Source organism: Epinephelus fuscoguttatus, linkage group LG2 (assembly GCF_011397635.1).
Source record: "Epinephelus fuscoguttatus linkage group LG2, E.fuscoguttatus.final_Chr_v1".
Classification (NCBI taxonomy): Eukaryota; Metazoa; Chordata; class Actinopteri; order Perciformes; family Serranidae; genus Epinephelus; species Epinephelus fuscoguttatus.
Genome location: NC_064753.1, coordinates 33,678,118 through 33,703,936, shown reverse-complemented (window position 1 = coordinate 33,703,936; position 25,819 = coordinate 33,678,118). Strand labels below are relative to the sequence as shown.

Here is a 25,819-nt window from a genome sequence, read left to right as displayed (position 1 = left end):
GTGAATTAACATCAAATGGCACTGTCTGATAAAGAGTGTCCATTTAAGGCTGGCATGAGAGAAAATAAATCACTTACAGTAGGGGAAAGACTGGAATTTCTGCTTGGATTATTTCTGGCAAGCTACACACATGCCTTATTTTCTCTGATCTGGGTAACCTCTCCGCATTGAAAGGAGGCGGAAGTTAACCTTGTTGCTGTGCCAAACAAGTTGTCAGGGCTCTTAGGCATGCCCCTACAGAACCTGAGAGCTCCGGTTAGTCCATGACAACCAACTGCCTTCTTCCTGCCTCCCTAAAAGTAACAATCCCTTTTCACAGTCATCCGAGGATGATGGACTGTTCTTTTATTCAACTGCAGAGGCCTTTCTTTGGCAAACCAAGCAACAAAACAAGGCCTCCGCTGTACACTAAAGCGTATTTCTGTGGTACTGTATATACCTGTGTGATGATATTAAACATCTGCTATTCACAATAAGAAAGTGAAAAGACGGGATTAGCAGCAAAGGTCACATTTAACCATTTACCCAATTTTTTTTTAGCATTTTATTTCTTTGTAAAATCTCTCATGTTTTTTTTTCTTCCGCTGCACATTGCAATCAAGTCTTTATTTAAAAACCTTTCTTCTAATATGGGACCTACATCCCTCATTTTACACTTTCTGCATGCCAATATTTCAAACACATTACCTAATGGAGAAGCTAAACTGTAGGAGGAAGAGCCTGGAGAGCTGTGATAGGCCAAGGCACTGGAGCTGGTGACAATGGTGGGAGTCTTGATGACCTGTAGGTTGAGAGGGGAGCAGCTGGTGGCGGTGTGATTGGTTGAGGTGTTCAGTAGTTCTGGGCCTTTGGTTAGCCTGCGGGGAGTCATCTCCTTCTTAGATGATCCAGACGGCAGCAGCTTTAACTCTTTCACTTTCTTCCCAGAGATGTCGCTGTCTGAGTTGCTGTCGGACTCTGAAATGGGAGTCCGGGACACAAAGTGGGTAAGGATCGAGAAAGTTATTTTTCAGGCAAAAATACACAACTTTGCTTCTAAGTTGTGAGGATTTGCTGCTTTTCGTTGTCTTATGTGATAGTTAAAGATAAACTATGCAGGATTTTCCTAAAAAAATGTATAGACTCACACAGAAACAATCCCTCTCAATCATCGCTTAGGACCCACTAGAAGCGTGTGGCAGTGTATTTTTCTGCAGAGACTCAGCCGTCTGTTGTATTTTCTTATTTTCTGTGTTCAGGACGTTTATGGGCGTGTACCCCCACACCATTCAGGTAAGGTCGGATTGTGAGTAATGTCACTGTAACCTGCATCCAAACAAAGTGGCTAACTGTTATGTTATCTTAGCTGCATCGACTGAAAACTCATGTTTCATAAAATGCCCTCGTCTCTCATTAACTCCCCATCAATGCTTCAATTAACTGTTAATATTTCTTAAAAAATGTACAGACTCACACAGAAGGAATCCCTCTCAATCATCGCTTAGGACCCACTAGAAGCATGTGGCAGTGTATTTTTCTGCAGAGACTCGGCCGTCGATCAGGACGTTTAAGGGCGTGTACCCCCACACCATTCAGGTAAGGTCGGAGATTTTTAAAAAGGAAGCAACCAGGTGCCATATCAGAGTCAGCAGGTATCCAAGAGACACATTGCAAAAATAGCTCGGTGAAACACCAAACTAGGGATGAGTTTTATTTTCACTTTTGCTGGCAAGTGTGTTTACAAATAGTAACTGAGAATCCTGCATAGTATACCTTTTACTGTTACATTTTTAGGTTTTAGGACGGACATATCAAGCGATTCAATGACATCGCCTTGGACTTTGTGAAATTGTGATGGCCACTTTTCATTATTTTGACATTTTATAGATGGGATGATTGACCAATAGAGAAAATAATCAGAAGAGTAATTGAAACATAAAATTAGCCCTGATTTAAGGGGACCTATTATGCTTTTTCTTATTTTCTGTTATACATATAATGTTTTAATGTTGGATGTTCTTAATAAACGTGGCTAAAATGTTACAACAATAAGGTAAAAGTATGTAGAAGTAACCCCTGTGAGCAACAACCTCCGGCTTCAGACCCCTCTGAATACTGTTTCCAAAGTTGTCTTTTACTTTCGAGACATGATGATGTCATCTTGCGACAGATTTCTTTACTTAGTCATCTGCTCCAGGCATGCTACTGCACGTGTTTACATTATGTAGCCTAGACTGCTACATGTAGCTGCGTGCTAATGTAAGATAAACATGTAAACTTGTCTGTCGCCGTTTTTAATCTCTCACAGATTTCAGATCATATTCCTGTCGGAACATGTCCGTTGTGTTTACAAGTTTTATTGGTGATTTTCCACAGTAGAAGTGTCACTGTCCTCAAATACAGTCATGTTTATTTGTCCTCAGAAATCACGTTTGAGCTGGGAATGATGTCATACCTTAGTTGACTGTGTTAAAGTACAACAAGTCAAACAACCAAACAGTTTTAGCCAGGTTAGCCATTGTTAGCAGTAACAGGTGATAGTAATGCATGATGGTATATTTTGTGCATACAAACACTGTAGCAATATGTCTACAGTTAGAAGGTGGACAGTACTGTGTGTATGACTGATTTAATGAGACACAAATAAGACAGAAGTGCTGATAAACAGTATATTGGTACAGCTTTCACTACTGTTGATGCGTGGAGCAGCCATCTTGGATTTTTCAGGTCAGGCTTGATGAGGTTCTTTCAACTTTCTGAGTCAGAAATCCATCTTTGGGATGTTCCAGTTAAAATTTCTGATGGGAAACTCAGAAATTCTGACTTCTCACTGCAAGTGGAACACGCCATCATTCTGTAACAGACTGACTGGGCTTTTTTGGGAAGGGGGTTGAAAGATACAGGTGCTAAAACAGAGCGTCTTGGACAAAGGGTGAATACAGGTGTTCCGGCACAGACAGTATGAGGACAATACAAAGTTTTTGGCCTATTAAAGCATGTTAACATGTTCTAGTACAAACCCAAAATACAAGTATGACCCTGAAAATTAGCATAGTAGGTCCCCTTTCAATTGCGAAAGCTACTTATACTCCTGTGCATAGAAGGTACAAACCTGACAGACTATCATCTGAGTCCTCTTCATCTTCCTCCTCCTCTTCAAGGTCGTCATCCTCATCATCGTCGTCATCTCCAGAGTCGTCAGATTCTTTGTTAGCTGGGAGACCAGCTGTGGGGTTACACGTCCCAGGGATCCCCACTCCAGGAATTCCAACTCCAGGGATACTAACTCCAGGAATCCCGATCCCGGGCTCTCCTCCACGAAACAAATCTACCAGAGATTGTACCAGATGGTTTTGAGAGAAGCCCTTCCAGGCAGCTAAAGGGTCTGCTTGTCCCTGTCCCTGTCCCTGTCCTTGTCCTTGTCCCTGTCCCAGCCCAGGTGTCTGTCCCTTACCCTTGGGGGTCTTGTTCTTTCTGGATCCATGGCCTGTGGCATGGGGTGAGGTAGTGGAGGGCTGTGACGGAGGCCCAGCCTGGGCAGTTGCTTGGGTCCTGCTCGCACCTGTGCTCAGATTGACAGGCATTGCCCCAGCATCGGAGTCGCACTGAGGGGACTTGCCTTGAGAGGCAGAGTCTTTGCGAGGTTTGGTGATGAGGGCCAAAGGTGCGTCCTGAGTGATGCTTTGGATGACTCCATTGGGATGGTGAGGTTCAGGGAGCCCCAGCAGGGCACTCGAGAGGAAAAGGTTGGAGTGATTGTTCTGGGGTGGAGGAGGCGGAGCGGGTGGCAATGGCGATGAAGACAGAGACGTCCTCTTGGGAGACTTGTTTGGCCCCTGCTGCTGCTTCTTTAGCTCAGCTGGGAACGTCTGCCCTTGGGACATGAGAGTCTGGGAATAGAGGAGGAGGAGAGAGGGAGAGAACAAGGAGAAGCAGGGAGTCAGGGGGAGGGAGGGAGAGGGAAAGGCAGAATGGGAGGAACAAAGAAAGGTTAGGGAAAAAAAGTAGAAAAGAAATAGGACAAAGTGGAGTTGCTCTAGCTGTCAGTTCGCATCACTGTTGATTGTTTGAGCAGGTGACAAAACTACAATGCCGAACACTGGTACAGTTAACTGTGTCTAAGCTCCTTTCTGGGAAACAAAAAGAACATAAATGCAATAACCAAAGGCATTGTACTCGGCCAAGTTCACAAAAAGAGACTCTGAGTATCTCTCTAAAATTGTAATTACTTGTCTGCACATTCGAAAAGCTCCATCATCATTATCATCATGCAGCTGGGCATGTTTGCCTTTTTTTTTTTTTACACTGATGACAAGTTTTGTTCAATCTGTGTTTAAGCAAAGGCAGGTTAGACTTTAACGTTGCACTTTCAACTGGATGTGATATGAAGTGAAACAAATCAATTTCACAGACCATGAAATACAGTAACAGTGCTGAAACCACAGGGGGAATTTAGCTCGTTGTAAACTTCTCTATACTGGTAAAACAGGAAAGGGGAAATGATTTTCACAGAATAAGCTGATCTTAAAAGGTTTAGCTTATTGATTATTGTGCTCCCATTCATATTTCATCTGAAGAAAGGGAATTTGTGTAGTAAAAGCAAAGAAAAATGTCAATTTTTATAGCATTTTATCTGAACGGATGAAAGGCATAAATAATACAGTGGCACATGTGCAGACACAGTGTGCTTCAGAATGGTAATGAAACTAAAATCATTAACCATTTTATCAACAGGCTCGACTTTGCAGCGGCAGAACAACCACTGTTTGTGATCAGTGTAAATCAGCCAAAATCGGTTTTAACAAAGAAAACACACAGAAAACCACGACAAAACAGAGATCACAGGGCTTAATGAGCTATGTATGACAGAAAGTTCAATCTTGATGCAACATATTTGGACAGCAGCTCTAAGGTTAAACTACTTGCTTGGACTGTGGGTCTGTTTACATGCACACTAATATTCCACTACTATTCCAAATGTGACAATATTCTGAAATCAATGTTGTTAAAGTTTTCAGAACAGGTAAGATTTTTCTGTATTTTTTGCGCATCCATCCGAGACTTCAGAGATTTTATTGACCAAGCAGTGGGGATGAGAATGTGGTAGCAGGACACATCCGTAACAGGACAGATGAACGGGTCGTCGGAAGAGTACTGCACACAGACAGAGAGAGGGCCAAAGTGTGGAGACAGGGAGGAAGGAAGCTTAGTCCATTAATGTTGCCACAGTGCCAAATGCAAGACATGGGAAGAGAGTGGCTACAGCCAAATAGGTGACTAGAAAATGCATCAGACTCAGTGTGCAAGGTCTCTCTGCATAACGTTGTCTTTTAAACACACCACCTCCAGTTTGCAAGGCTGAGGTATAGATGCATGCCCAAAAGTAAAGCCCACATTTCTGGTCAAATGGGGAAACACACCTACTTCTAAACATTATAAAAGGATACTTGGATATCAACAGGTTTTTGGATATGCACAAATTTCACAATGCCAACTTTTTCAATTAGGTGGTTGAAGGAATCAAAGAGGCAGGCTGTGTTCGCACGGTCAACTAAGTCTGCCGCTGGTGGAAAAGCACAAGCTGTAGCCATTCCACTTTTCCATTTTGACGTGATAAATGACATGTTAGGGCATGTTAATCAGAGTATAATGGCTGCATGTAAACAGGAATATTAGTGGAATATTCATTTTCATTAGCCATGGAAACAAGCTTAGTAGGAATATTGTCTTTTTTGGAAAATGGTAATATTTTGTGCATGTAAATGTAGTCAGTTTGACGGACACTTTAATCCACAGGAGTAGAGAGAGAGCTAACTTGAGCCACAAAAATACCTACAACTGTTCATCAAATAAAGCAGTAAAGTACATAATCTAAAGTAAGAACTAAATTCACCCTGCTACTTTGTGCAAGGGACTAAAGGCTTCCTACAAAGTTGAAGGACATCAGTGACAAATGGTTGCTGAGTGCATGTTTGAACATTCCTAGTGTTCATTACACAGCACTAATTACCTATCCGTACAAATATTAACCACAGTAGACAATGACAGCTGACAGTCACAGCAAATCTATGAATAGAAACATTTGAATATCTTAGATGTCTGGCTGTTTTTCTATGTCCAGTCCCAGTTTACTCAAACAAGTACTGCCTCCTAAATCAACTATACAAAACAAAGATTGTCTCTGATGTCCGACTGCGGTTGTTAGAGTTTGCTTGAGGCCATGTTATAATTTTAAAGAGGCCCTTTGGAACGTGTTTCCCACTGATACAAAATCCCAGCCTCTCGCAAATAAGAAACTGCAATAGTCAGTGTTGTGTTTTCATTTTTAAATTGAGTGCTCAGCTTCACTAGCAGCAGCTCTGTGGCTGCTTGGTTCTTGGGTTAAATAAATACAGCAAATGGCCACCGAATTAAAAGAGGTGCTGGTTATTGTTTGGTAATAATAAAAAAAGAGAGAAATATTCCAGTGGGTTAATTAATAACTGTCAATTTGTTAGGAATAACTTTGTTAACTAAAGCTGACTGCAGCCATATTTATCTTAACCACATCTCACAGCATACTGTGTATTAGTGTTGTCAAACATGAAGACTTATCGACACATATCATTTCTGAATATTTTAAATGGTTTCAGTACTCATTTTCTGCAGTATTGATGCACCTGAGACAGCTGTGCTTTCTTGCGCTCTCTTATTGTTAATGTTGACTACAGTCATTCTGCTTTTCTCTGCAACTAACCAATAATCAATAACATTTTTAACTTGTATGCTTGTATGGTATCAAAAATGATATCAAATATTGATATTTTCCAAGGAATTGCACCTGACAACACTACTGCGTTTATACAAAGAACTGTATGTCATTTGAGTGGATATGGTTATCAGGTTGGCTTACCTGTTTGAGCCTAAACTCATTGATTTGCGCGAGTGAAGCTTCCAGCTGTTTCCTTTTGTTGGTTTTGGCAGAGCCAGGAACACTACGCCGAGGTGGCTTCAGGGACTTCTGGGAGCTTGTCACAGATGAGGTCAAACCAAAAGATTTTGGGGAGGTAGACAGCGGGAGAGTCGAGCGTGGTGGAGACGGGACGGAGAGGGGCTTTGGGGAGGAGCAGAGGGAGAGGGGCAGGTGCTGGGGGGAGGAGGAGGGCAGCAGTTTGGGGGGTTTGGGAGAGGCAGTGCTGGAAAGCGCCTTTGGAGATGTGGTGAGGGCTATGGGGGAAGAAGATGGCGAAGACTCCCTACGGGGCTGAGAGAGGAGTGCCAAGGGCTTTGAGTTAGCAGCCAGGCCAGTGGACTGGATCACACTGAAGTGTTGCTGTGGGCCCTCTGTCCGGGACCTGGAGCTGTGCAGGGCCAGTGGTGAGGTTTGGGACAAGGCAGGAGGGGAGGCAGAGCAGGGTAAGGGCACGAGGATTGGGGGGTTGGAGGGGACCTTCTGGGGCTGGGTGTCCTTCTTGTCATGAGGCTCCCCAGAAAGTGATCTGTCAGTCTTTGCAGTTCCAGTGCTTGGTACCAAAACCTGGGAAGGAAATAAAAGGACTGGTTAAACAAAGTATAGCCTCAGGGTCATTTAGATTAATTTATTCAACATTTTAGGCACTATTTTACTGGCTTATTGCTTTGAACCTGCATAAAAACCAGGCTGTTCTTGCATATACCTACAAAAAGCAATACATCAAAACTCACATATATCCCACATGATCATGAGCCAGTAATTTGTGTGTAAACCACTTGTTTTGGTAGGCTTTGATCACATGACCAGTGCACTGATGGGAGTAAAGAAGTAGTTGTAAGGAGGGACACTGGGTCACAAAACGCAGGGCTTACCCCCAGACTGGTGTTAAGAAATGCGTGAAACCAAGTGAACGTTGACTTATTTTATGTAAATTGTCACCGTGTTTCTTTTCCTTAACCTAAGCTGCGTAATGTTATTTGCCTGATTCTAAAGATGCCCAACCATCTTACTTTTTCTTAACTTGTCCAAAGTAACTTTATTTTCCTAAACATAAACAAAGTGACTTGAAATAAAGTACTTAACATCATATTTGGGGCACTAATTCGTGAGATATCATCAAACCTCTGTAAGAGAGTACGTTGCAAAAACAGATCCCGTTGTCTCTGTAAATTCTTCTTCTTTACCTTTGTTTTCTTCTTTATCCGCTTCTCAGAGTCTGATAATTCACTCTGTTTGTCCTCTTCTTCGTCATCCTCATCGTCATCATCGTCGTCTTCGTCATCCTCTGCTAGGTCTTCTAGATCACTGCTGAGGGACCCGTCACTTGAGCTGTCTGAGGATGTGCCTGACTCACTGTTGCTCGCCACACAAGTGTCTGCTGGCTTCCTCCGTGGCTTCTGAGTCGAAAGGGAAAAACAAGAAGAATCAGCGTCACTGTGTGATGCATGACGTGTGCGTTTCATGTGTCACCTCTTCTCAAACTGAGGAGTAAACAAAATCTCAGCACTGACCTTCTCTTTAGGTTTGTGGATCGGCTTTTCCACCAACTCTGCCGGATTGCTCTGAGGGCTGCTACGGTGACTGTTAGAGGGGTCTGAATTTTTGGTTGGCTTGGTCGATGCCTGAACAGGAGCCGGACTCGCGGAAAAGCTCCCTGATTGTGTGGTGGGAGGACAGACCCCGCTGCCATTCACTGCCCCGTTCACCCCTGGAAAACACAAACCAGATCCACCATATTAGCAATCGGCTCCATCTTTACGGCGAACTTTAGGATAATGAAATATATCTGGAACTAACTGCGGAATGGAATAAGGCTAATAAAAACATTGACTTATACATGTATCTCATCAAACATGCTGGCTGCGCGAGGCACAAGCCCAACATGACTGGTTTACATAATAAAAGATAAATTAAAAGATACTGCGAAATTAAAAGAGTGCAAGAAACTGAGATTACGGGAAGGAACACGGGGGGAAGAGAGGGAGAGAGAGGTTGACAGAATCACTAAGTGAGGACTGAAAGTCATTAAATCTGTCTTGAAAAGGAGAAATCTCATCAGAGGGCAAAGTGGATTTAGGTTGAGAAAGAAGAACACACACAGATAGAGATGGTCGGATAGGAGGGATAGAAAATGTCATTACCTCTTAGAAAAGTAGTCAATTATTTCACATACTTCAACACTCACAGAACACATGCAATATGGCAATATGGATATATTTATGTTTCATTTAAAACAAATTGAAATGTTCCTGCTATAAATCCTGCTATGATTCTATTATGATAACCAAAATTTCTGTGTATGCAATGTAACTGTGAGCATCAGTGAAGGGGCGCTCCGGTACCTTTAGGTGAGCCATGGCTATTCTTGCCGGGCATCCTGATCTGAACAGGACTGGCGCTGTGGTTGGGCTGAATGTGGGGGGTGAAGAATGGAGGGAAGCCAATGAAAGAGGGGAGAAAGGCAGCAGCTCCCCGTCCATGGGCTTCAGCAGCTCGCCACCACTCTGTTAGGAGAGGAGAGGAGAGTAGGAGACAATTAAAGATGCATTCCCATTTGGCCAATTCTTGCCTAAAATTAAAAGTCCCGTTCTTACCAGAGAGAGCTCCTAGCTGGGGGTGGGCAGCCAGAGCAGCTGACATGCCCAGGGAACCCAGGCCTCCAAACTCAGGCCTGCCTGCTCCGGCAGTGTAGAGGGCTCCGAAGGCTGGGTGGTTGACCAGAGGGAAGGCACTTGACAATGTGGAGCCAATGAAGGGCTGCTCTCCTGCTGCTCCAAACAGACGGCCTGAGAGAGATCCAAACCAAGGAAGACGTGTTCAAATATTTTCCAAAGTTGTGTATAATAACACACTGGCCAGTGATGCATAGCAACAAGTGAAGATTTGTTCTCAACTTTTAGTAAACACACAATCTCTTGTGTTGTGTAAAAAAAAAAAAAAAAAAAAATAGAGACATTCTGTTTGTAGGATTTTTGACATTTCAGCCTTCGAGTTTCCATCAAATCCTCAAACACAAAAAATAAAGACTGCTTCTTTGTACTGTAAATAGGATGCTGATTCATTCACACATCAGACAGTGTTTGAGTTTATTCTTAAAATCGCACATTTTCCTGTTGATAGTTGTATTTAATTGTTGTTTCAAGCTACTGTTTCAGTTTTAGACACTGACTAAACAGTCCTATATCACAGGATTAAAAGATGAATTTCATACAGGAGGTGAATTTTGCTTTGAACTCTAGAGTCTAAAAATACTCACTTCTGACTTCATTTTACTTTTTGCACATATTTAAAACATCTTTTCTTCCATACAGTGCAGTTTGACACTAGCGTACAGCTGCTATGACAGTTGTTTATTGCACCTTTAGCACAACTCGTTGCCCTACTGTGAGTTTTGTATATGTTTATTTGTGTAGACTGAGAACATTGTTCTCAAATTACCTCGCTGAGCTCTTTTCATGTAGGGACCGACGGGGTGTAAAAACTAGATTTAAACAGCTTTTGAAGGTGTCGCTTCTTATCCACCTGACTATAGAAGAATTAAATACAGAACGACTGTCTTCTATTTGTGTAAGAATTAGCTTCAGATTTAGCTTTCACTGAGTGCACACTGTACCTAATTTTAAAGGGCAGCCGTTCTGTTTCTGAGCATGACAGATTGACTATTGCTACGGCGTGATGCTCGTGTCTATACAGCAAAAATATTCGCATTTAAATTACAGAGCATTCTGTCATAATCCAGTGTCAGCACATGACTACTTGTGTACTTGATATTTCGTCAGTTTAGACTGTGTCAGAATATGCTGCGCTCTGGCAAAGACTGGATATTGTCGGGGAGAAAAAGAAGTGTGTGTATAAGGTGTAAAAAGCTAACCTCCTTCTATCCTTTTTGGCATTCAATTTCAGCACAGAAGAATACTTCATCAACATCATCATCGTCTAGCGTTTTCCTGAGCACAATCATTTCTGGCAGGGGCGACTGCCACGTATTACCTCCTCCCAGAGTCAGATGCAATTTGGTGTGAGCATATTTCATGCAAATTCAATTTCTATTCCAGAAAAGGGAGAGCAAGCCTGCTTGATGCCTCTGCGTAAGCCAGTTAATACACATGCAAAAAAAAGTGATGACTGAAGAAAAGGAAAGTGTTGTGCACAGTGTAGATGAAAATGTCAAACTACTATACACTTGCACACACACCACAGAAATGTAAAACAGAGTGACACCGGAGCGCTGTGTTTTCTGAACTGATGCAGTCTGGGATCTAATTATCCAGAGGGAGACTTTACACAGTAGGGCCAGTTATGTATACTCTATACTAAAACACTGAGGAGGACCGTTAATGAACATGACTCTACAGATGCATCTCGCAGACTATTTCTAAGTGAGAATCAAACTGTTTGTGGTTATGTGGTGAGAAACAAAGCCTCGCCAGCATGCCGGCAATGTGACGTATGAGAGTGTAGCTCTTTGTGTTGGCTTCAAGGCCCCTCTCTGCCACAAGACAGCAAAATCTGCCTTTTGAATGTCATTAGAATATGCTGAATATGTAGAGCCCGCCTTGCCAGCGTCAGCTAGCGGATACGAAGATAAACGACTGCAATGCAACCCCCAGAAAGGCCAGCCACAGCATTCACTTATGCCTGGGGTGCCCACCTCTCCCCCACACACCCCTTTCCTTTCTAGGCATCTGCAAATGCCTTTTCAATATTAATGCTTCCAGAAGGCGAATAATTAAATCTAAAAATTTGAAGCGAGAAAGAAGCACGGGGAAAGACATACCTAGGATTACCTACTCTCTCTTCCTCACTCTAGTGTCTCCGTCTCTCTCCCGCTCCCTCGCCCTCTTTCTCATTCTGTTTCAATCCTTCCTCCACTCTGACAAACTGCACCGCCTGCTTTTTTCATGTTTGGATGCTGCCGAAGGGGGATTAATTTGTTGTTTGTTGCAGTCAATCAAATTTCCACAGACAGATTTAAGTTAATTGCATCCGTGAGTTGATCCCAGAAGAAGAGAGCGCTACAAGCGCCGATCAGCTTTTATTCTCCAAGTGATATCCTCATCAATGACACGCGCACACACACACACGCTCACATACACAGAGTCCGTGCTTATTTATATGTTCTTCTGATTTTTTTTTTTTTTACTTAAGTGTTATTGGCACATTGGCAAAGGACCTGGAATCAATGCGTTCACAGTCTGTGATGAAACTATATCTCTGCAATACGTAATTGCTGATGTTACCTGCTTACACAATACACTTGACACATTCTTGTTGTTCTGATTGAGAATGTTTTTCCTTTTAATTATGATCTGGGAAAGCGAAGGAGACGACTTTAACTCTTTTGGATTATCTGTATATGTTTGCTTTACAGTTCACACAATGAACAAGGTATGAGACGGAAAAGAATTGGCTTGCTTAATACCCACACAGCACAGCAGAAGTTCTGAGCTAACAGCCTGCCTCTCAGCATTTCATTTGACGCTCAGTCCAAAATCGCTTATCTAGAAAATCTGAGCACACGTAATGGCACAGAGGGATAAGAGGGATGTATAATGCATAAGGAGGAGATGCTCCTAATGGCTTCTTCTTTGGGGCAACACTGAGGAGATGGAGGACAAAACAAGGGGCTTTATTTTGCTCTCTCCTTCTTCCTCTTCTCCTAACAGACAGAAAACACAACAATCATAGAGAGCATGCTATTCCCTGCTCAGTGCAATCTTGGTTTATGTGTGTGTATGTCTCAGTGTGTGTCTGTGTGTGTGTGTATGCGTATAGTGGTCTTATGAAAAAAACAGCAAGACATAAAGAAATGAGGAGAAAGAGAGTATGAGCAAATGATTCACTCGCTCTCACAAGGGATATTTGAAAAGCACACAGAGATACAAACACATACACACAGAGATACACACTCCTCTTTGCCTAATGGCTTTGACCAATACATAGAAAAGAGGCTGGATGCTGGACAGGGCTGACTAGACACTGAGTGGCTGACAAATGTTAAATCATGCAGGCAGAGGGTCTCTCTCTTTCTTTCTTTCTCTCTCTCTCTCTCACTCACACACACACACACACACACACACACACACACATACACATGCATGCACAGTGTCGTGCTGAGCCTGACTCTGAGGCAGCTGGAGCCAGAGAGCTGAAGGTTGTCAGGAGACATGGCGAAGCATGTGTGTGTTTCTCACACAAAAGAGCCCCCTAATTGTTTGGGATTCATTAATGCAGCAGCTTTTCAATTGCAACCCAAGCTGTCAGGGAAAAAAAAATCCTTGTAGCTGGGAGAGAGGTGTATTCACACAGGCTGCAAAATAACTGTATAATTAATACTGGAGGAAACTCATTTTTCATGGTAAAGAAATGAAGAGGATTCTGAATGCTATCGAAGACATGAAGGTGACCATATTTGGCGTGTTTTTATGGTTACATGGAAACTGTTTTGCAACGTGTGCTGGTATTTTTTTCTTCTTCTCCTGCGCACACGTGGTTTTTCAAGAGATGTAAGATCGACAGAGGGAGGAAAAAGTGCTTCTTACCAGAGGTGCTGAGGGTGGATCCCAGTGCTGAGGGGCTCGGGGCCAGGCTGCTCTTAGAGTGGGGAGCAGGGGATGATGAAGAGGAAGAGGAGGAGGAGGAGGAGGAGGAGGAGGAGGAAGAGGCCGCAGGGGAGGAGGTGCGAGCAGCAGACAGGGTGGGCGCAGGGGAGGCCAGCCGCTCTCCAGACTCCATATCTGTCAAACACAATCCAATCAGCAGGGTTACAATAGCAAAGCACACTCACAAACACACATGCTTAAACACATACACACAAATGCATATTGTCACACCTACACAACGTGTTCTAGCAAGCGCACGCACGCACACACACATCTCCTGACACTTTTCCTTTCACATCTCACTTCCCCTGAACAATATTTCTATTTAGCCATGCTCACTGGCTCCCAGCCTCCATTGATTCTATATGGGGTAGGATGGATGATGACGTCTTTAAGGACTCTGATACCGGACAACAAAGCAAGTTTTACAATTCGATGCAAGAAAATAAAAGTGATGAGGATGTGTTCTGCAAAAAGACACACACTTTTACCCAGAACTCCCTCTGCTGAGTTTGAGGGGGAAGACTCAGAAAGAAAATGGACACATTTTTCAATTTTCGTTGTCTTTGTCTCTCTCAGACACACCGAGGCAGACATGCAAACAAACTTGCACACACATCTGTGTTTGACAACCAGGATCCCTTTACATCTCCTTGATGAAAAAGAATGACATTTAAATTTAAGAGCTCTTTGAGGCCTTTAAAGACAACATTGCTCCCTGAGTCCTTTCACTTTCTACTAGAACTAAATGGAGAGGCTTTTAGATGATGGGTGCATTAACCAACACGGTAGCTTTCCATTATCAGTCTCACAGAGTCACCGTGCCAGCCATTATCAACCAACCAACAACATAAACCCTCACAAGAAACATTTGGCCATTCTGCATCCAAATATTTTCCTTAACATTATTCAACTTTAATCCCCTTTTGCTTACAACTGAGAACACAATGTGGCTGTGCCCACACAGCCGCTAACTTGTGCAGCCAAATAAATACCAAGCGGTTTCAAAACACACAAATTTGCACATGCACACGCGTGAACGCGGACTTACACATTTCAACCCCCGCTGCAGACAGACACACACCAAATAACCTCCCCTGTCTATCACATCAACCTGACTCCTTTTCTCTCTTCTCCTTTTCCATATCCCTCTGCCTGACACTAATCCAGGACTGAAAATCCCCTTCAAAAGCACAGTTTGCAGATTGTGTTTTACAGGCAGGCTTTGTTATTGTGTCATTACACATAAACAGTCTCTGCCTCCATCTCTCTTTCCTTCCCTCTCTCCTGCCACCCCTCCGCCACCCTCCCTCCCTCTCTCCTCTGCAGTGGGAGCAGAGCCACTGATTAAATCTCTGAGACAAAAGCTGCTATCCTCTGAATATCAAGTATCAGCCTTTCGCCAGGAGCAACACTGACAAGAGAGAGGGAGAGTGGGAGAGGGAGAGAGGGAGAGCGAGAGGCGCGGATGACAAGAAAACCTGCTGCAGTCCACGGGGAGGAGGCTGGTGTGCCATCGGACTTGGGCAGCCATGACTGCCATTGCTGCAGTGAAAAGATGGTGGTTGTGTAATTATGAGCAAGGTCAAAGGTCCTTGGAGTGGCCTCTCATGCGAGGTGACAGGATGTGGGTTAAAGAGCCAAATTATCAGCCCGAACGGCAAATAAATGAACTTTACATATTAGTTACAAGAATAAATTTCTGGCTGAGTGAAGATGAAGTGTTTCATTGTAATCTTAACCAAAAACTGCTACCTCTCTGCCACATTTTGTTGCATGAATGGCTGTCACACTTCCGTGCTCCTTCACTTCGGCTGTCACCCTTTAAATGTCAGGTTAGGGTGAAAAAAAAAAAATTTCACAAGAAAAAAAAAAAAGGAGAGATTTTTTTTTTCTTGTGGTTGATCCTGACAAAAAATGTAAGTATCATTAGAAGTGTGACAAAAAATGGAGAGGAGCTGTGGCCCTTCATAATTATCATAATGCACATGAAAACAAAAGGCTCGTGTCTCAGAGGACGAGCAAGCTTATGTGGTGTCAGCTGGTAAGTGAAGCGGATCATTCCCTACCTTTTCACGGGGAGGCGAAAAAACAGACGAAGAGATAGAAAGATTGAGGGGGGGAAAAAGGATAAGAAAGACAATACTCTCTGATTTTGTTGTGGGAAAAAAAACGACAAAAGAAAGGAAAAGAGTGCGGAAGATGAAGGACAGGCTGTAAACCGTTCCTGTCGTTTCTCAATATCTGCACTTAATGTCTCGCCTTGTCAAAACGTGATGATGTGAACAGAATTGATTTCCCCCCTAACAAACAACAAAAAAGCAATCCCTCCTTTGCAGAGGTGTAAAGCAGAGCTACCCTCCCCCTCATCTCCTCTCATCTCTCACAATCTCTCAAAAGGCCTCTTTCTGGAATGAGAGATGGAGAGAGAAAGGACAGTGGGGGGAAAGAAACGACTGCGAGGCAAGTCCATCTTCCTCCGACAACTACAAACTGATCACTTAGTGCAATTAAATCTAATAACAATAATAAGATTGAGCTCAGCAATGTACCACCAAATGCACAGCCACAACAATGATTGCAACAATAATGGAGCGCCAAGGTATTTAAGGATCCAATCCTGACTTAATTATGAGAAATTAAAATGGATTTAGCATCAGAATTAGCTTGATTTTATAGGTAATTAACGGCACACCACAGTGGCGGTATAAGGCGAGCGTTATAATCTCCGTGAACGGCTAAATCAATTTGACTTGAACAACACCAACCAATCAACACGGAGCAGTGCAACCAGAAACAGCAGGTCTCGCAGATGCAAGGAGAGGGAGAATTTATGCTAATGGCTGAACTATGATTTATAAGATGTGTTCCAGCGCCGGATTCAGAGTCACGTCCACAAATACACCACAGCACCCAGCTGTCAACGCATGCAGCTAATAGTGGCTGGATGCAACGGCCCTTCAGGAGATAGTGTAGCTATAAACAGCTCTGCGGTTTTATGATTGCATGTGTGGCCTTCATATAGGAGCCTTCACATGTCAGTATCATCTGAAAGGAGGGCAGAATTGTATAAAGGAGAGATAGAGTGCGTGCATTCGGTGGTGGTGTAATGGCCTGTACTGCTTGCTATGCGGCCTTACATCATGCAGTTGTGTGTCTGTGTTGCATGCATGTAATAGTGCTCGGTTACGTGTGCAGCGGTTTTTACAAAAGACTGCCAATACATGCGCCTATAGAAGTGCGTGTGTGTGTATGTGTGTGCATGTGTGTGTGTCACAGCCTCAAACTATTCAACCCCCTGTGTGTCTCACTCCTGCCCCTTTCCTCCTCGCCCCTTCAACACACACACACACACACAAAAAACACACACACGTACACACAGTAACAGATGGCTGATACTAACTGAGATAATCCGCCAACAGAGTCATCAGCATGGATCAGTGGTAATCAGAGTGTGGACACAATGTCTCTTCTCCAGCCGTAATGGAAGGAGCGCCTGGCGCAAGAGAAGGGAAATGCATTATTCCCCATGATGCCCTGACCCCATTCAAAGACACACGGTGGCTCCCAGCTCTCTCTCTTTTCTCTCCTTACCGCAGCCGACAAAGACTGTATCATCGCTGCTTCTGCAACGTCCACTCTCTCCTCTGGATCTCTTACTCCCCGCCTCTTATTGTGATCTGCAACTGTGTCAAACACAGATCCCTTATTTATCTGTGTCCTGCTCCGAGCAGCAAACAAGAGAAATGTCAACATAGCAAGTGTGTCATGCTGAAGGTTGCATGGTGAAGAAGAGGATGGGGATGAGTAATCCACCATTAGCACTTCTTGTTTAATCAGCGTATGGGAGTCATCACTTTTTTTCCTTCTTTTTTTTTTTTTGCTCCAAACAAGCATATTGACTTGTTTTCATATTACTACTCCCAGTAAATAATGAGCTTCTTCCTGAGAATTGACAATAGTTGTCTGGCATCATGAAGCTCCTCCGGTTACCAGGTGACAAACTGTCAGTCAGTTCGCATGTAAAACTCATTACTGAAAGGCTCTGCACATGCACGCACAATACGGAAAGGTACTTTCTGTTGCAGTTGTGAAAGTGAGAGCATTGACACCGACTCTGAATCAGCAAGAACATCTTTTATTTCTGACCTTGTATAGCTGCTGCTCAGGCGCACTGTTTGAACTTCCCATCTCTCTCCCTCTGTGTTTGTATATGTTCGTGTGGGTGGGTGTGCTTTTGTAGACACGACATGTGCATATGGATGTGGATGTTTGTACTTTGCATGCTTGTTGGCAATGAACACTAACTGAGCAAGATCATCTTGCTTACAGCGGAGTGCACGCACAAGCTTGCTTGACCCCTTTTTGCCTCCCTTCATCCCTCCCCTCCCCTCCCTGCACACACACACACACACACACACACACACACACACACAAGCACCGTCAGCCAGGAAATGACATAACCAGGCGTCTTGGCAAAAATTAAGTGACAACCTTTGTCCAGAGTCAAACATCAACTCGGAGAACATTTAAAGAGACAGTACTGTGTGATATCATGTCACACCACTGGTTGCAGAATCTGAAAGGTCATAACAACAAGAATGTTGTTCATTATAGGGCTGATAATCGAGCATTTGGTCTATTTAATGTCCAAAATAAGTGGCAAATATTCATCAAAATATTGATATTCAGTTTATTATCACATTGAGGCTGCAACTAACAGATTATTTTCATTGTCTTATTGTTTTCTCGATTAATCAGTAAGTTGTTTGGTCTTTACAACGTCAGAAAATTGTGAAAACTGTTTCCCAAAGCCCAAGATGACGTCCTCAAATGTCTGGTTTTGTCCACAACCCAGAGATATTCAGTTTGCTGTCGTAAAGGAGTAAATAAACCAGACAATATTCACATTTAAGAAGCTGTAATCAGATTTTCTGTCATGAAGAACTACTCAAACTGATTGATTAATAATGGAATTTGTTGGCAATTAATTAATAGTTAACAACTAATTGATTAATCGATGAATGGCTGCAGCTCTAGATAAAGAAAAACAGCAACGACTGAGAGGCTTGAACCAGGGAAAGTTGGTATTTTTTTTTTAATTTAAAATGACTTTATTAATAGGCTAATTGTTCAAGCTTTGTTAAACTCACAGAGTTCTGACACTTGCGAAAAAAAAGGCCTTCGTGAAGTAAATTTCAACACTGAATCACTGAATCGTGATATCCAATCGGATATTTGCAGAACTGCGTGAGTTCCTCATAAAGCGATGGTGGACTGAGCCAAGGCCTGAAAGGAGTACAAAGAGACAGCATGCCCCAGTGTGGCCTGTCTAGGTGACAACAACTAGAGTGACTCAGACCCCTCCCTCGGCTCTGCTCCTGCCCAGTGACAGATGGCAGAGCAGGGCATGTAGGGGATGGGCACCATCTCTCACCCTGCCTCAGCTAGCCTTGGCAGTGGTGCTGGCCACAGGTCTTATTACAGCCACACCACACCACTGCCTGCCTGCCTGCCTGCCTCCATGTAACACTGGAGCTTACCACGCTAGAGCTGCTTACTGCCTGCCAGGGCAAAAAGGTAATGATATGGTCCTGTGTGTCGCAAATGGCAGAGCATGGCGTTAGCACTGAAGAGTTTCCAGCTCCGGCATTCACTGGGGCCCCGTCGTAAAACACACACACACGCGTATCCATGTCTCTGTAAGAGGCTTTAGATAAAATATAAAACCAAATGGCATGCCGCACGCATTCTGTATATTTTTGAAAATGACAAGAAATCAGCTCTTGCCAAATGGCTTTATTTGCCTTTTCAAGCATACTGTAGATGCCAAAGGCTGGAATCAACACCCCTACTCACCATCCGTCTCTGCTGGGTTCCCAGTGACAATAATGTGATTTTGGGACATGGTGATGACTCGGTGGAGAGGAATAGGATAGGCTTGTCACTTGTGTTTGATGTCAAACCTATGTGTGACAGAATAGTGTTACTCAGCTCAACCAGACATAGCACTACTCCCATTTCCTGGCCATAAATAGAAGAGAATGAGCTGGTAGTGAGTGTGTGTCTGCGTGCGTGTGGTTGTGAAAAGAGTAGCTGTGTGTATGTGCATCTGTGTGCAACCATATGCACGGTTCTAAGTATCATAAAGTAAGCTCAATAAGAAAATTCCCATCTCTTATGCTCATTCGCATCTGCATCCAGCCAGAGCTAATTATTCTCCCCATGGTAACCTAGCAGGGTCTTCACATCAAAAAACCAGAAGTGTGCATCAGGCAATCATCCCTGATGAATCTGCCCTTCTCCCTCTGCTAGCCACTCACACTCATCTGCCAGTCTCACTGCTCATTACGGTTTTTCTGCAGACTGAACTAGATCCGCTCGCCACTGGCTGCATGTGTCTACAAGAGTCCATAATGACTTTGGAGCAGTTTGGAAGCACAGAATAACACCATCTTGGTGTTCCAGAGAAAAGCACATTCATGAACATGCACACACAGCCACACACACACACACACACACACACCAGATGCATTCGAGGCATGGCGAGTGGTAAGCCAATGCCTGTTAAGGTTAATTACCATTTAGATTACAGACTCTAGTATTTTACATTTGCTCACGTCCAATATTCACAACAGAGCTTCCCTGTATGTAACTCAATGCAAAGAGCCAAACTGATGATTTGCAAAAAAAAGGTACCCTAAGGCCTTAAACGTTGAGCTCAAATACTAAGCACACATCTCGCTTCACAAAATACATCCCATATAATGAATACAGTCACTAAAATTCTCCAGTATTTAACATGACATTTGCAGACGTTTGCAAAATGTACTAAAAATGTATTTTTAAGTATGTCTTGGTCAGGTTAGCTCTACACTACTGTAACTGCTGTAATCCAGTACTTTTGTGTATTGAGTCTACAGGAAAAGAAAAAACATCTGTAGTGAGACTGATGCAGAACAGGCGCGCTGCAGTGAACTGATGCTTTAAAGCAACACATCACTTGATGTGTTTCATCTGTAAACATTTTGTTTTGGACATCACAAGACTTCTTTCTTGTTTTCTCTCAATATGCACACATGTATCTCATTTTTCCTTGTGCAATATCCCTCAGATTAAGTTACAGTAACCAGAAATCCAAAATATCCGAAGGGTATTAAAGGAACTGTTCTTTTAATCTAAAGAGATTCACAAGATTAACACTGAGATTTTTGCTCAGTGCTATTTCAATGAACCTGATCATTTCTCTTTCTTTCTTTTTTGGGATACTTATCATACGATTCCTGAAATGACTAAAATTGAACAGCAATAGATATATATAAATAACTATTTTTAAATTATGGGCCCCATGAGACGATATTATCACAATACTTCAATACTACACCTTTTTCAATTGCAAATTATGTCCCTAAAGGAAAACATTGGGGACATAAACTTTAATCTAATAATATCAAGTTTTTATTTTGTTCATCTCACTTTAAACATCTTTATTGCTGTGTCTAGCGGACTAAAAAAGCACTTGATTTTATTATTCTTGTAGACTAAAATTTTCAGTTGTATTTGCAATATTCATAATTTATATAATTAAAAAAAGGATACTTAGCATCAGTGTATCAATACAATATTCCCACGCAAAATTGTATTGTAAAAATACTACTGTAATATTACAGTATTGATTTTTCCCCATGTGAGGCGCGCTTTCCTGTTCAAATCTAAATAAGATATCCCACATTCAGTGAACTGCTCATCTTTAAATTAATGCAGAAAATACAAAAATACATGAAACAGAATAACAGGAAAAAAGCATCAGTTATCAGGGAGTATCAAGGAAAGAAGGAGAGACAGAGAAAGAGAGCAAGAGAGGGAAAGACGGGGGTGGTGGGGGTGGGGGTGGGGGATCAGCGCAGTACTCCAGATATGCATAATGCAAATGACATGCATGTCAAATGGCAAAACAAACTGACAGTGACAGAACAATGGAATAGCCACGGAGCGGCCAGCCTTGCTTGAGCAATCGTTGGAGCCCCGTCTGTCCATTTCCATGGGAAGAAACCATTCAGAGTCTGTGCTGTTCAACTGAAACTTTACTCGCAGGAGATAACTGATATCACTGTGCAAATGTGACAGAATTCAGATAAGTGGTGGTGTGATGGCAGAAATAGCTTATTCATGACTACCAGTTAGAGGAGCCCAGTTTGGTACTTTTCCTGACGCACATAATGTGGTGTTCAAGAGAACAGGGTGAGTAGTACGTGCACAGTCAAGGACCCTAATCTTTGCTGCTCCTGTCAGCCACAGAGAGCTTCAGTAGCCACATTCCTTATTCACCGGCCAAAACAAAGGTATCTGTGACATATTAACCACTGCAGCGCAACATACTTTGTGATCATTCATGATTATGGCCGCCTTAGAGCTTACATTATTACTACTATTAGTGAGGTCTTCTGCTAAATGCCGCGTCATGTTTTAATAATCAGTAGAACTTAGATTCAATAAAACAGCTGTTATGAAAATGAGTTAACTGTGTGGTTAAGGCAGACAAGCATTATGGGAAGCATCACATTTATTTAATATATATGTAGTTAAAATGAATGCCGTTTAATGTTAAATGTTAGTTAGTGGCTGTTAATAGGTTGTAAGAAATCAGAAATCATCTTTCAAAAGGAACAGATATTCACTGTAAGCAATCAGCTATACATTAAATCTAACAAAATGCTAACCAAGCAAGGCAAGCTAATTGCTAATGCGATTGGTTAATAAGGAAAATAACCAATCCTTTAACAGCATGGTGAAGAAATAAGCACATAATCAATTCATATTCAAGGATCCTGAAGTTATTTACTTCTAGGCTAAATGCTTTTACATAAAAGCAAACGTAAAGATAATGCAGATACCTAAAAAATGGCAACTGGACCCACAGTGCACTTTAGTTAGAGTAAGTTTTAAATCAAGTGTCAAAGACAGATACAGTGAAACTAAAAGCCCCCTTGGTGTGGAACACTGTAGCAACATGTGGTTGTTTATGTGTCTACTTCAATATTAATCATATAAGTGACATTTTACCTACTTTGAACTACAGGTCAGATAAAACAAGTAGTTTGACGATGTCACTTCAGGCTTAAAGGCGTTTTATAGATCAAATAACCAAATAACTGGCAGATTAATCAATAACAAAACAGCCAGCTACATTAACCACAATAATTCAAAGGGTCTTGATTAATTACAAATAGTTGTAAATCAATTCTCTAACACATTATCTTGCATTTCCTTGTTTCATGACCTCACATCAAACCCTGAAACATATCACTGTACACAGCAGTGTCATCACAACACTGGAATTTCCACTCTGACACAAAACCTTGAAAAAAAATCAATATTCAATACTATTTTTGATGCCACAGGGAAAAAATTGAGGTTGAGGGCATGCAAGTTAAGCATTTTTATAGAAAGATAAATATAACAAGGCTAAAGTCTGATGGCAGTGACTCTTCTTTTTTGGTTATCAGCAAAGAACAGCAGAATGACTGTCGTACACATAAACAATATGAGAGAGAAAGATGCATTGATACTGCACAAGATGACTTCTGATACTGTTCAAATATTCAGAATCAATATGTACTGATGAGTCTATCAATTTTATGAACTTAAGTTTATTAATTAAAAAAACAAAACAAATCGACAGTAATGTTTAAGCACTTATGAATGACTGTAAAGTAATAGTAATAGAATGCAGTGGAAAGAACCCAAACAGAAACTACATGGAAAACACAACAACAGCTTGATCAGGCTTCACTTATTACATACATACATAACATAATAAACCACCACCTTAAAGTGAGAGTTAAAATAAATATAATATAGATAAATAGCACATAAGATTAAATAGGATCTTATTCAGGGATAGCTGCGAAGGTCATTTTTTCAACATAGGCAAAGAATGGCTTCCACATCTCTTTAAATTTGCTGGAAGAGCTGTTCAATGTATATCTGATATTTTCAAGCTGTAAACTGTGGGAGGGCGTTGGTGTTGACTTCCATCATAGTGTTAGACGCCTAGTCAGTAATGTTGCAAAAGCTACGATATCTGATAAGAGCCTAGGCCAGGGGTAGGCAACCTGTGGCTCCAGAGACACGTGTGGCTCTTTTAGCTCATCTCCAGTGGCTCCCTGTGGCTTTGACCACATTTCAATCATTTTTTTCACATTTTCTCATTCACATTCTCATTCATTTTTTCACACTTTCAATTGATTGTTGTAGACCTAAAAAATTTCTTACACTCTATGGCCTAGGGTCATTTCCTATACATCTTTCTGAACTTAAACAGCTGTGGCTAGTCTTCGGTTTACCTAGCTGGGCTACCTATTGATCCCAAATCCAAAAAAAAAAAAAAGGCTTGAAGGAAAACAGAGAATTTCACAGTACATGGACAGATTTGTTTGCTTTCAAAGCATTTCAGAGTACCAATAATCATATATAGCTCACTACTGCATGGCCACCTTGAGGTAAATCACACTAATGAATGCCGATTTTGACCTATTTGAAATGCTGATTGGCTGATGTACTGTAGACCTAACCGACTGGTACCTCCATCATGAGCCTCAAATATGTTTTACACCAGACAAATTTTTTTTAAATCATCTATGGTGAAAATGGCTCCTTTGATAGTAAAGGTTGCTGAGCACTGGCCTAGGCCAACTGAGGGATGCTGAATGTAGCAGCAATGGCATTATGCTCTGTAGGCATCCCAGTTACCAGGTTACCAGTCACCACGCAGCGATGTACACGGCCAAAACATATACACATAGGCTGCAGTTGTTTGACGACACTTTTCACAAGAAGGGCCAATATTTCCATCATAATTTTTTTCTTGAAAAGCCTAACTTTGGTCCAATATGCATGGTGAAAAACTTTAAAATTAAATCAATAAATAAATCGATCTTTTTGATAACACTTGTATGTAGTTTAATAATGTCATATTTGCTCTTTCCAGTGTTGCTAGAAAATGCTGTTTCAGTATTTGATGTTTGAGCTCTTTGGTTCCTTTAACTTACAATAACCATCATATCTGGTAACATTATGAAAAGGCTGCTCACTTCTCTGGCTCGATGCTGTGTTTATTACCTCTTCTGCAACCCCCCACCTTCACACCTTTCTCCCGCCCAGTCTCTCCCTTCTTGCTCTGCTTTTCTTCCTTCCCTGCTTTTGTTGAAATTAACATTAACAACACCTGCACGTAATGGCTTCATTAAAAGGACCCCGGCTTTTCCCATTCGCCACAAATAGACAAATGCTAAACGGCAAATGAAGGTAAACATGCCCTTAACATGAGGTAGTAAACATGTTAGGTGTTTACAGTGGCACACAATCCACAGTGTTCTAGTGCTGAAATCAGATGACGGTCTTAAAAGCTATTGAGTAGTTTCACAACAACAAGCTGGCAACATAAGCTGTGATGAGAGAGAAATCCACCAGCATTAAACTCAATATGTCAATCACTTGTATTCCTCTGTTCAAACGGGTGCTTTACTTAATGCTAAACATGTGAAAATGACTGGCTGGAAGAGAATAGTGTTGTATTGACAGAGAGGGAGGCAAAGCAGCGGGCAGTCAGCCACTCTGTTCTGCTTCACTGCAACATGGGAGGGAGGCCAGCATGGACACACACACACACACAGATGTAAAAACACACACATACACACAGGCATGCACACACAGACAAGCACACACTTGCACAAATGCACACACACTGATACTCTCTCTTCCTCTTGCACTCTCTCTCTCTCTCTCTCTCTCTCTCTCTCTCTCTCTCTCACTCACACACACAAACACAAACTCACACACACACACACACACACACACACAGTGCAGCAGGTGAGGTGCCAGCACATCACAGCGCTGCCATTTTTCAGTGTCTTGCTCAGGGAGAAGCGCTCTGACATTTTATGAAGCACTCTGCAGAAATCAGCAGCTTGTAATGGCGGCTGGACTGTCACTCCTTTCCACTCTTCACACTCCCTCTATCTCCCGTCCTCACACACTGCTTTTAAGATATTATCTCCCGTGATTAGCATAATCTAATCAATTTTACAAAATTGGCTTTTAATTACAAAGAACAATCTCCTCTTCTTGCTCTGTTTTAAAAGCTTTAAATGTCTTTAGTATTTTTAAACAAAAAGGCAAACTGTAGCAAGAAGTAAAACGGCAGTAAAAGGTTAGGAAATGCCACACTCAAGAGAAATTGGTGGCTGATGGATATAAAGTCAGGGAAAAATACAGGTCATTGGGG

At 42.1% G+C, this 25,819-nt stretch overlaps 1 protein-coding gene across 12 annotated transcripts in view; it reads right to left on the bottom strand.

Moving 5' to 3' along the window:
• baz2ba (bromodomain adjacent to zinc finger domain, 2Ba) overlaps positions 1–25,819 on the bottom strand; it is an 82,054-nt gene that overhangs the window by 26,523 nt on the left and 29,712 nt on the right. For all 12 annotated transcript variants that reach the window (XM_049593589.1, XM_049593560.1, XM_049593616.1 and 9 more), the window contains exons 3-10: positions 13,474–13,668; positions 9,526–9,717; positions 9,274–9,435; positions 8,443–8,639; positions 8,116–8,328; positions 6,872–7,495; positions 3,092–3,869; positions 688–957 (exon numbers count right to left, since the gene is read on the bottom strand). In XM_049593589.1, the coding sequence (XP_049449546.1) occupies positions 688–957; positions 3,092–3,869; positions 6,872–7,495; positions 8,116–8,328; positions 8,443–8,639; positions 9,274–9,435; positions 9,526–9,717; positions 13,474–13,666 (2,629 nt within the window). In that variant the 5' untranslated portion in view covers positions 13,667–13,668. The remainder of the gene's footprint in view (positions 1–687; positions 958–3,091; positions 3,870–6,871; positions 7,496–8,115; positions 8,329–8,442; positions 8,640–9,273; positions 9,436–9,525; positions 9,718–13,473; positions 13,669–25,819) is intronic.